General features: G+C 46.8%; 1 protein-coding gene and 1 non-coding gene across 4 annotated transcripts in view; both read right to left on the bottom strand.

The window, feature by feature from the left end:
- Positions 1–4545, bottom strand: part of ARHGEF18 (Rho/Rac guanine nucleotide exchange factor 18) — a 126888-nt gene extending 122343 nt beyond the window's left edge. For 2 of the 3 annotated variants that reach the window (XM_077121450.1, XM_077121453.1), the window contains exon 1: positions 4421–4540. In XM_077121450.1, the coding sequence (XP_076977565.1) occupies positions 4421–4505 (85 nt within the window). In that variant the 5' untranslated portion in view covers positions 4506–4540. Of the gene's footprint in view, positions 1–4420 lie in introns of all 3 variants that reach the window. The other variant, XM_077121451.1, reaches the window with a different exon arrangement.
- Positions 4546–10714: 6169 nt separating this feature from the next.
- Positions 10715–10786, bottom strand: TRNAG-UCC (transfer RNA glycine (anticodon UCC)). Its single transcript has one exon. It is a non-coding gene; the product is annotated as a tRNA-Gly (tRNA).
- Positions 10787–12563: the final 1777 nt, after the last annotated feature.

Below are 12563 nucleotides of genomic sequence, written 5' to 3'. Positions count from 1 at the left end.
CTATCAATGGCATACTAGCTTACTGCAGATTTACCCTCCCACCAAGAACTAGAACGGCTGGACAAAATTAAAACAAAAATAAGAGAAAACATAAAATCTCAGTTTGAAGACATTAGCAGCCAGGATTTGAGAAGCTAGGCTATCCTAGAAGGAAGGGAAACCTGGAGAAGTGAGAGAGATACTGCAGTAATTTCTTCTTACAAGTAGTTGTCATTAAGCACAGTGTGCTTTGCATGGCTGGGAAGCAGATGAGAAAGAGGCTGAGAAGTTCATCTGGCTTCTGGAGAACGAGAAATTAGAATTCAGATCCCATAAAGAGGAGAGAGTTGAGATCTCCCAAAGACTACACCTATGATTAAGAAAGAACCAGAAATACACCAGCTATCTCCAAGAGCAAATTCCAGTTCAAGGCAGCTTAATCCCTGGTTAGAGTAATGTGTTCTGTCCTTGCTTTGTCTGCCAGAATGAAAGATAACAGCATGCACAGCCACAAACTATCTCTACAGTTTTTCATAAATAATGTCTGGAATTCAATAAAAAATTACCAAACATACCAGGAAACAGAAACATCTGACCTAAAACCAAGAAGAAAAACAGGCAATTACAACATAACTGTAAGAGCTGTAGACACTGGAGTTAAAAATGCCAGCAAACTGTGACTTGGCAATGGGCTAGTCTGGTATAAACGACCATGAGGAAGAGATACTGACAGGTATCTCCTTCTTGCGTAGAGCCAAATGTGTCCACCTGGTGGTAAGTTTTTGGCATATTTATAGCAAGTGGTGGAAGTAGAAGGTGACTCCACATCTTGTTCTTCTGCCAACCTCCTCTTATTATCCTAGGACTGGATTTGAACATGGCATGGTTAGAATATCACATCAGGAATGTGTGGTTCTTATCTTAAGTTGGTTGTCAAGTTGTGGAGAGGAGAAAAGCTAGATCTGCATGGGTGGGGGTAATTGGAGGCAGAGGGCTAAGGGGTAGGTGTCTTTGTGACATCTAATGGTCTCAGGTTGGAATTTTCTGGTTTTATGCTGTGTATGTGCCAGGAGGAGACTTCCATGACATCTTCTACTTGGGTTGTCTCCCTTGAGCCTGACACTATCTATAAGTTGTAAATAGCCCTGTGCCAAGGGTGATCTGCTGGTTTGGGTGTTACTAGAAGGTAGAAGGACAGATGGAGAGTCTGGATGGGGTGCAGGCTATGGGATGTGTGCCATCTTGAAGGAAGTGGCTACCATCTTGGTAAGGCCATCAACCACCCATCATGAAAGTATCTGTCATCTTAGTGAGATCTTTCACCATCTTCTTGATGGCAGCTGAGATCTTGGGGAGGGACTCTCTTGACTCAATGGTATCCTGGTCCCTGGAGAGAGCAGAGTCCTGGTTTGAAACTGTTGTGTACCCCAGAAAAGCCATATTCTTTAATCCTTATTCAATATTATTGAGTGGGATCTTTTTGATTGGGTTGTTTCCATCTAGATGTGACCCAATCAATTGTGGTTAGGAGCTTTTGATTCGGTGGTTTCCATGGAGATGTGTCTCTACTCATTCAAGGGGGTCACTTCCTGGAATCCTTTAAGAGGAAACCATTTTGGAGAAAGCTTCAGAGCCCACTCAGTCAGAGACCTTTGGGGATGAAGAAGGAAAATGCCCCTGGGGAAGCCATTGAAGAAGCCAGGAGAGAAATTGCCACGTGTCTTTCCAACTGACAGAGGTGTCTAGAAGCCAAAGACCTGAGAAAACACCAGCCACATGCCTTCCCAGCTGACAGAGGTGTTCCAGATGGCATCAGCCTTTCTTAAGTGAAGGCAACCTCTTGTTGGTACCTTAATTTGGACAGTTTCATGGCTTTAGAACTGTAAACTTGCAACTTGATAAATTGCCTTTTCAAAGCCAATCTGTTTCTGGTACATTGCAGCAGCCTTAACAAACTAAAATGGGAATTTCCAGAGGACCCATCATGATAGGTTTCCATGAATATGGATTAATTTGTGGGCTCATCAGAAATCAGTTGAGTTGGTCCAGGTCAGAAGAACCACACAACTGACCTAAAAAATAATGAGCTAAATAATGGCTATTGTTTTCATCTCTTGAGTTTTGGGGTGGTTTGTTCCACAGAAAAAGCTAACGTTTCTGTTAGCTTTGATTGCAATCAGGGTATTGTAGCCATTTATTCTTCATAACAAATCACCCCCCAAACCTCGTGGATTAAAACAACAGGCATCATGTACTATCTCTCAAGATTTCAGTGGGACAGGAATTAGAGAGTGGTTTGGCTCTGTGGTTTTGGTTTTGTGGTCACTTATGTGATTTTAGTCAGACAAGGGCTGGGGCTGGACTTTCTGGAAGTTTTCTTCACTCACATGGCTGGGAAATCTTGGAAAGATGAGTTTTCCTGGGCATCTCTTTTTATCTCTGTGTGGTCTTCCCTTAGAGACTCTCCAGCATGGCAGCTTAAGAATAGCTGGCCTTCTCACTTGGAAGCTCAGTGCTCAAAGATGAATATCACAAGAGAGCGAGCCAGGGGGAAGCTACCTTGTCTTTTATGATCTAGCATCATTCTACTTCACTCTATTAGTTGAGGGAATCACTAAGATCTTCCCAGTGATTCCCAATCTAAAGAGACGATGCTACCTTAATTCCACCTCTTGTTGTAGGAGAGACAAACTTCTGAAAGAGCATGTGTGTTAGTCAGGGATCTCTAGAGCAACAGAGTCAACAGGAGAGATCCATAAATATGAGATGTACAAAGGTATCTCATGCAACCGTGGGAATGGAAGAGTCCAAAATCCACAGGGCAGGCTGTGAAGCTGGTGGTCCCGATGAAGGGTCTGGAAGAACTCCACAGGAGAGGGTCGCTGGCTGAAGAAGGAATGAAAGAGTCTCTCTTCTTCCTTAAAAGCTTTCAACTGATTGTATTATCTCATTGGTGGTTCGCCGATGTAATCAGCCACAGATGCAATGAACTGGTTGATGATTTAATATACCAACCTTCCAGTTTATCAACCAGCCACAAATTATCCTTGCAGCAAGGGTCAAGCCAGTGCTCGCCTGACGAGACAGCTGGGCATCATCACTCGGCCAAGTTGACACCAGAACCCAACCATCACAGCATGCGAACCTGGAAATATTGTGGCTAGTTTTGGAAAATATAACCTGTCCCTCCTCCCTAGAGCCTCAAGTCCAGGTGGGCAGTAAGGGGGCATGTCCAGTTAACAGAGCAGACCCTGAACAAAAGGAGGGGTTAAGCAGCGGTTGCCCACCAGGAGGCCAGATGTGTGGCCCTGCCACTCTCAAGCCCAGGAGTGAAGTAATAGCAACAAGAGCTAACATCTCACCAGAACTGACGGTGTACCAGCTCTGGTCCAAGTGCTTTATGCGAATAACTCAGTGCTCACAGCCACCCTATGGGTCAGGAAGTAGGAGAGTGGGGTGCTTCCATCACTCCCATTGTAAAGATGGGCAAACTGAGGCACACAGAGTAAGTTAGAAACATCTCAAGCACAGTTTCTCTAAGGTCAACTAATTTTCCCCACCTTCATTCCCATCATTTAGGCAGAAACCAGCACCTGTCCTGGATCCGCCTGCTGCTAGACAGTCTTCAAAACCTGTCCCAAATCTTCAATCCAGGTGCTTTCCCACTAGGGTCCCAAGGTATCTTCTAATATGAGCCTCATGGCTGTGTTCTAAAGTTTCCGTGGTTGCTAAAATCCCATCCCACCAAGGAAGAGCCAGCCACGAACAGGGTTCAAGGAGGTGGCTGCTGTTTAGGGAAGGGGTTCTCGAAAGAGCCCACCATCATCTAAGAGATGGGTTCGAAAGTCTATGATGAATCACAAGTGTTATGTGGGTGGGGGATGCTCAGAGAGTCCGGTTTTTGGGTCGAGGACAGGATGGGAGGACATAAGAGCTGAAAATGTTTTCTGAACTCATGCTGTTCAGGCACTGGGCTAAAGGTTTCTCATGCAAGGCCGTCTGATGCTTTTATGGATGAGCAGAGGGCCTGAGAGATTAAGTCCCTTGCTCACGGTGACGTGATGTCAGGGGAGCTAGGATTTGAACTCAGATCTGCCTGAACCATGATAAAAGATCTGAGCACCTGCACATACCCAGCCCTGCCTCAGGGGCTAGGGGTGCTGTGAGGGAGGGCACACGGAGAAGGAAGACCCAGACCAGACACCCCACCGTATCTATAGCTGATGTTTTGCTGGCAACTCAAGGAACCATGAAAAGCCTCCTTCTTGTAGGAAATCCTCCCAGAGTGTTCTCGGTTGTGGCGAGGGAGTTCAAAGGTGGCTGGTGGGGGGTGGTAGCAAGCTTCCCCAGGTTCCCCACCCCATCCATAAGTCCCTTCCTCAGAGCTACAGGAGAACCCGCTTCTGAGCGCGACATTGGAAGCCTCCCCAGCCAAACTCACCAGCTCCATCTTCCCTGGCTCCAGGGGTCCCCTCGTGGTTCCCTGGCCGCCTTCCCAGACCCCAGCATGCTTGATGCCCGCCCATCTGGCTGTGCAGTGTCAGGGCTTAGGAGGAAGCAGTGGGCTTGGGTGGCACCCAGAACAAACCGCAGCCTTCCTGCCTCTTCTCACCCCGCCCCGGGCAGCTGGGTGTGCGAGGTTCTCGAGGTGGGCTGTGCTGGGAGCTCAGCGCTACCTCCTGGTGGGGAGAGCCTCAACCTGTCCAGGTTGAGGGTGGGTGGGTGGGGGAGGGTAGTCCTTCCCTTTGGATGAGTTTGGAAGATCGCGGCAGGGTCCTTTCTCAAGCGCCAGCCTCAAGCGGGAGTTCGTTTTGAAAAACCGGATTCTCCGGCCCCGCCCTTCGGATTTCGCTTCGGGGAGGGCCGCGGGGGCCCTGGAATCCGCATTTTAAGAACTCTCCCAGTGACTTTGCCACAGAGGGGGCCCCAGCTCTCCCATTCAGCTCTGTCCCTTCTCCATCCCGCTTTCTCACCCAGTCGCCCATCATGCCGCCTTACCCCCTCCCCAACTTCCTGGGGTTATTATCATGACCACAGAGCTTTGCAGGACCAACAGGGGACTCAGTCTCCTCCGTCTGACTCGGCAGGAAGGTTGAGTGGAAGGTGGAGAGAGACCGTGGGTGGTCTTTCTGTCCCATCGCCCCGCCCTCGGGTCCTCAAAGAACATCATGCCCTGCTGTCCTCTTGTGCCCGTTGGCCCATCTGTCAGCCACCCGCAGTGGTCACTCACCAGACGGAGTCTTGTCCTCGGGTCTCGGGCACCCAGCCTGGAGACCAGCTCTTGCAGCCCACACGGCCCACGGCGAGGGTCTCGAGCAGGCCTGGGGGGAGCCTTGACCGGCCAGGGCTCAGTGTAACCGCAGGGTGACCCAACTCTGCCCTGATTTCCTCTTCTGCAAAAACACACCCAGCTGCCCACCTGTGACCTCTGTCCCCGGCTGTGGGCACACGCAGGGGTCTGGGGTTGGGTTCTAAAAGCAGGGAGCCTCTTCCCCCATCCCTAGCCCTGAGCGTGCAGGTGTCCTGAGGAGGTGGGGCCGGGAGTGGGGAGGGAGAGTGTCACGGCCCTGGTTCCCACTCCCCTCCCCTAGCAGCTTCCTGCGGAACCAACTGCCGGAGAGGAACTGGGTGCCGGGGGCCTCACTGCCGGGCACGTGGGTACGGAGGCAGAGACACATGGGGCACACACAGTCACACAGATGAAAAGAGCACACGCTGGCACATGTGTGTGCAGAGAGAGTGTGACACACGCGGGAACCCAGGCACAGACACACGTGTACCCACACGGTGTGCAGACAGACATCCAACCACCGCCTCTCTGACCCCCAAAAGCCCCGATTTGTATGTGTGCCAATTCCTGTGGTGCAAATACGCCATGTCTGAGTTCAACCTGCCAACGTGATGTCTCTGGATCGGTGCTTGGGTGCCAGCACAAGTCACTTCCAGCAGGCCACTGGACACACCCACAGAGATATCCACACACCCAGACACAAGCTCAAGGGCACACATCCATGCCTCATGAGGTGCTACCTCGCCCTGGCATGCACAAGTCAGTGGCATCAATTCCCAGGAATTTTGCCAACCCAAATTAAATGGAGCTGTCATTAAAAATAAATTACAGCTGGGCCACGGTGGCTCAGCAGGCAAGAATGCTTGCCTGCCATGCCAGAGGACCTGGGTTTGATTCCCGGTGCCTGCCCATGTAAAAATAAATAAATAAAAAAAAATAAATTATGGGGTGTGTGTGCAGGGGTCGTTCAGCGGTAGAATTCTCGCTTGCCATTTGGGAGACCTGGGCTCGACTCCTGGCCCATGCACTTCTCAAAGCAAATGAACAAGCAAGCAAACAAACAAAAATTCAACAAATGGTGCTGCAATAAAGGGGTACTCATGTGGAAAAAGAATGAAATGGGAGCCCCACCATACAGCATACAAAAAAAAAGAAGAAAAATTGCAAGGGAAAGGGCAAGATGGCGAGTTGTGCTATATAGAAGTTAATCCAACCTAGTTACTACAGGGCAGCTAGGAAATAGCCAGGAACTGTCTAGAATATCTGGGGGACATCAGTGACTAGACACACGTTGTACAAAAAATCTGGAACAAGTTGAATGGCCGAGATCCCACACAAAACCGTAAGTCTCTGAAGCCATGGGATCTACCTTGGAGTTGGTTTCACAAGGGAAAAAGAAACCCTCTCTGCTAAGAGTGAGGAAGGTAGCTCAATCAAGCTCCAACTGCAGAATTAATTAACAAATTCAGACTGCTGAATACAAACTCCGAGCACAGATAAACCTGGAGCAAGTACAAAAGGAAGCCAGAGGTTTCACCCGACAGAGAGGCGGTGGGGATGACAGAAAGAACAAGCAGCCTTTTTGTGTTGGATAAGCTCAAAATACTGGAAAAGGGGCACATGTTGCTGGGTTCCAACTCTCACTCTTGATTGGCAAACCAATCTTGATTGGGGGCTGGAGTCTAGCTCTGAAAAGGATTTTTTTCTCTACATTTTTTTTAACTTCCTAACAGTCCATTATATAAAACTTTGGAAATTATCAGACTTCAGCACTGCCCCAGGCAAGGGTGGAATTAATACATGTCTAAGAGACAAAGTAGGCAGGTGAAGGTGATAATTCCTTAAAGTGTGCAGCTTTCAGTAGGATCTGGGAGCAAGGGAAGATAGCTCAGCCAAATTCCAATTGTATTTTTTTTATTTTTTATTTTTGGGGTGTGTGTGCATGGTCCGGAATTGAATCCGGGTCTCATGCATGGAAGGCGAGCATTCTACCACTGAACCCTCCATGCACTCTCAATTGCAATTTTAATCCCAAAAGAAAGGAGGCAGGCAGGACTGAAAGAAAATAAGATGAAATAAAATAAAACAGAATAATGACGGAGAATTTCGGAGTCAGCTGAGCTCAGACTGCTGGAAAGGGGGTGTTCTAGTTTGCTAGCTGCCAGAATGCAATATACCAGAACTGGAATGGCTTTTGAAAAGAGGCTTTTGTAGTTAGTTTAAGTTTACAGTTCTAAGGCCATGAAAATGTTCCAATTAAAGCAAATCTTTATAATGTCCAAATTAAGGCACCAACAAGAGGTTACCTTCACTTAAGAAAGGCCGATGACATTCAGAATTTTTCTCTCTCAACTGCAAAGACACATGGCAAACATGGTGACATCTGCTAGTTTTCTCTCCTGGCTTCTTGATTCATGAAGCTCCCCCAGGGATGTTTTCCTTCTTCATCTTCAAAGGTCTCTGGCTGCGCGGGCTCTGATAGCTCTCGTGGCTATCTCATCATTCTCGTCATTCTCAGGATTTCTGCAAGATGCTTCCTGTTTTAAAGGTTTCCAGTAAACCAATCAAGACCCATCAGGAATGGGTGGAGTCACGTCTTCTTCTAAGCCAAGGTTATTACCCACAATTGGGTGAGTCACAGCTCTGTGGAGATAATCTAATCAAGCTTCCAACCTACAGTGCTGAATAGGGATTAAAAAAAAGGCTGCTCCCATAAGATTGGATAAAGATTAAAACATGCCTTTTCTAGGGCACATAATCCTTTCAAACTAGCACAGGGGATGACACAGAGCTGGGTAACAATTTGGGCTCTTGACTGGTAACCTTGGGGGCTGGAGACCGGCTCTGAAAAGATATTTTTCTTCCTTCTTCTTTTTTGAAACTACTCTAAGTAGCTCACTATAGATAGTCTCAGGCATTTTCAGTTGTCAGTGGAACCCAGGGAAGGGCTGAGTTAACACAGGTCTAAGAGACAAAGTAATGAGTTAAGTGGGGGAGATAGTTCCCTCAAGGGTGTATCTTCCCCAAGGAAAGGGACGCAGGACCCAGGTCAAGCGGAGGCTTTCCTTCAGGGAATTAAGGCCCCAGAGGCTGGAAAACAGAAATAACCTAAGCCTGGCCTCTATCTCAACCTCTGTCTCTACCACGCCCCTGGCAGGGTCAGGGTCATTTTAGAATTAAAAGCACCATATCACTTTATGCTGTCAGGGAGCTGAGGGCTGGCAAGCACCACCTGCTGGGCAGACTAAGGAAAGTACAGAATTAAGAGATTTCATAGGAAAGTGTGGCAACCTGTTGGGTCTCATTCTTGGGGACATTTGCTACTGATTACACTCTCCTCTTGAAATGTGGGCCTGTCTGGTCGGAGAAAATCTAATTGGGTCGATCATATCTAGGAAGCCTGTGATAGTTAGATTCAGTTCTCAACTTGGCCAGGTGAAGGCACCTAGTTCTGTTGCTGTGAACATGAGCCAATGGTACGTGAACCTCATCCATTGATGATTACATCTGCAGTCGGTTAGGAGACATGCCTGCTGCAACAATGATGTTTGACTTAATTGGCTGGTGCTTAAATGAGAGAGCACAACGTAGCACAGCCCAAGCAGCTCAGCATTCCTGATCTCAGCACTCACAGCTCAGCCCAGGCCTTTGGAGACACAAAAAGAAATCACCCTGGGGAAAGTTGTTGGAACCCAGGGGCCTGGAGAAAAGGCCATTAGAGACCACCCTGTGCCTTCCCACAGAAGAAAGAACCTCAGTGGAAAGTTAGCTGCCTTACCTCTGAAGAACTAGCAAAATAAATCCCCTTTTATTAAAAGCCAATCCGTTTCCGGTGTGTTGCCTTCTGGCAGCTAGCAAACTAGAACAGAGCCCTTCATCAAAAGAAATATTCCATAGAGGCAGGGCAAGAGCCAGAAAAACAACAGCTGAAAAATTCTGATCAGTTAAGCAGAAGCTATGTGTCCTAGTTTGCAAGCTGCTGGAATCCGATATACTAGAAACAGAACAGCTTTTAAAAGGGGGAATTTATTAAGTTGCAAGTTTGCAGTTCTAAAGTAGTGAAAATGTCCAAAATTAAGACAAGCCTATAGAAATATCCAAATTAAGGCACCCAGAGGTTACCTTCACTCAAGAAAGGCTGATGCCGTTCAGGGTTTCTCTCTCAACTGGAAAGGCACACGGTGAACATGGCAACGTGTGCTAGCTTTCTCTCCTGGCTTCTTATTTCATGAAGCTCCCCTGGGGGCATTTTTCTTCTGCATCTCCATAGGTCTCTGGCTGTGTGGGCTCTGTTGTGGCTATAAAGTGGACTCTCTCCAAAATGTTTCCTCTTTTAAAGGATTCCAGCCAAAGCTCACCTGGAATGGGTGGAGTCACATCTCCCTCTAATCAAGAGTTAATACCCACCAATCGGGTGAGTCAAAATAATAAAAAAGCACCCACCTAGAAATATTGAGTGAGGATTAAAGGACATGGCTTTTTTGGGGTTCACCAGAGATTCAAACTGGCACATTCCACACTTAGGACCCCCAAAGACATGTTCTTTCCTCATGCAAAATACATTTATTCCATAACAATATCAGAAAGCCTTAAAGCATCTCAGTAACAATACAAATGCAATACAAAGCCAGAAACAGTACAAAATCTCATCAAAGTCAGCTGCAAGCATGTTCTGCCCTAAGGCAAAATTCTTCTCTGGCTCTGGGCCTGTAAAACTCGGAACAAATTATTTGCTGCCAAGATACAAAGGAGGGACAGTCATGGAATACATGTTCCTATTTTCATAGGGAGAAATTGGAAGGAACACAGGGGTCACCGAACCCAAATAGTTTTGAAAACTTGCAGGACAAACTCCGTTAGATTTCAATGTCTAGGAGTCATTTATCTTTAGGGCTTTAGAAAGCGGCAGCCCCACCCTTTCCAAGGGCCTATGCAGCAGCCCACCTCTCTCCAACCTTGGGGGACATTGGGGAGACCACTTTTTCATGGCTCCACCTTCTCCAAGCATTGGGGCCATACCCGGGCTCTCTGCCATCTCCGGAGCACACCCTCAACCCCTCCATGTGGTGGCAGCCAGGCTCTCCCCAGTCTCCAAGGAATGTGCTTCACTCTCTCCAAGGCCTGAGGCAGCACGACTTTTCCACTGCAATGAGGTGGAAGGCCCATCTTCTGCCTTTGAGGCAAACTCACCCTTTCCACGTGCTTGGGTGTGTCTGATCTCCTAGCCAGAGGTTTCTTGATTTTAGAATTTAGCTTCCATAGTTCTGCCTCTGAAGTTATTTTACCTTTACATTGCCCCTTTTCTGAGCCCTGCAAATATTCTAAAAATGATCATCACGACGGATATAGAACTCTGTGATGATATTATGGGCCATCGATTGTACACCCTGCTTGGAGTTGTGAAGATTTGTCAATAAAAATAAAGTTATATTTATTTTTCTTGGATGCATGGTCCGGGAATCGAACCCGGGTCTCCCGCATGGAGGGCAGGCATTCTAACCACTAAACTAACCATGCACCCAATATATATATATTTTAAAAAGAAACCAACCATCTTAAAGAGGCTACAGATATTTAAAAGCACTAACTATAAGGGAAAAGATTGATTTGTTGACTACATTAACAATGGGAACCTCTAAGGATTTACAACTTTTTTATAAGTCTAAATTTAGTTCAAAGTTAAAGGTAAAATGTTTAAAAATTAAAAAATTAAAAAAACAAAATACAGTACCAATATGCACTTGTCAAAATGGCCAAAATATAGAAAACAAAATATATTGGCAAGGTGGTGGGAATTGGTGCAACTACTTTGGGAAATTGGTATTATTCAGCCATTCTGACCATAAATATTGTCTGATGAGCCATAAATTCCACTCCTAAACATGCATCCAGCAGAAATGTGCATAACTGTGCATCAAAAACATCTGCAAGACCTTCGCGGTAGCACCACTGTAGAATACCCCAGCTATAAACAATCCATGCACACAGCAGTTGAATGAATAAATGGTGCATATTACACAGTGGAAAACTATGCAACAATGAGAGCAAACCCGTGCTCTCTGGAACAACGTGGATGAATTTCACAGAAAAAGCCAGACACAAACTGCTCATGTGAGATCAGGTACAATAGTGCATATACTCTGTTAGCATACTAAAAACTGCTGACTTGAGAACTTCTAATGGGTGAAGTTGTTCAGATATAAACTGTATTCCGGTAAAGCTGTTTAAAAAATACATATGACTCCCCAGATTACTGACATTCCAGTGGTAGAAATAAGAGTGATAAGAGAAAGAGAGGGTGTATTGAGAGGTGGTTCTTGAGTGCTAGGAATATTCTCTATTAAGCAGTGTGAGTGGTGGTTTACACAGCTGTGTATATATATATAAAAAAAACAAAACAAAACTGACCTGCTATAAAGAATATCAGTTACTGAATATATTCAGTTGGGAGTAAAAGATACAACCCCTGCACCCCACCACACACACACAACCAAAAGACAGTGGCTTGGTGGGACCCCTCCATGGACTGTCCTTCCAGGTCCCTTCTCCAGTTCACACAGCCCCAGGGCCAGTGGCTAGTGTCCACTGACCCGCGGCCACCCCAGGCCAACGGGCACTTGACTCTGAGACTTCCTGGCCTTTGAAAAACTGCACCGAGCCTTTTATGCTGTGTGTGTTTGCTGTGGTGGTTGTCTATGGTTTATCTATTCAAATTCTCATATTTATTGCAGTGCTGGGTAAGATGCAGGGTCCTTGGCCACACTTTGTATATGGCAGTAGCTTCCCCTAAGGCAGAGTCGCTGGGGCATCCTCAGAGCAGGCTTGCCCTGCTGTGTCCATCCTGGTACAGCTGTTACCTGAGCACAGCCTGGAGGGGACAGGTCACTGAGGGGCCCCAGAAGACCATAGAGATACCCCAGCCTGGGTGAGACAGTGCCCCAGCTTGTAGGCATGCTACAGGAGCTGCCAGGTCCAGCTCAGTCCCCGTAGATTGCACCAGAAGTGACGACTTGGTGTCTGTGTTCCTTTTCTTTTGTTGATAAACAGGATTTGAACTGCTGCATGAATTTTTTTTTTTTTTTTTTTTTTTTTTTTTTTTAAAGAGAGAGGGAGGAAGGGAAGGAAAGACAGAGAGAAGGAAGGAAGGATGGAAGGAAGGAAGGGAGGAAGAAAGGGAAACATCTTTAAACATTTTCTTGTTTTATTATATTTTGTTTGTTTGTTTGTTTTTTACATGGGCTGGGGCCGGGAATCGAACCGAGGTCCTCCGGCATGGCAGGCAAGCACTCTTGCC

The sequence above is a fragment of the Tamandua tetradactyla genome, chromosome 11, assembly GCF_023851605.1.
Source record: "Tamandua tetradactyla isolate mTamTet1 chromosome 11, mTamTet1.pri, whole genome shotgun sequence".
NCBI lineage: Eukaryota > Metazoa > Chordata > Mammalia > Pilosa > Myrmecophagidae > Tamandua > Tamandua tetradactyla.
The sequence above is the reverse complement of the archived record's forward strand: the minus strand, read 5'-3'. Positions and strand labels throughout refer to the sequence as shown.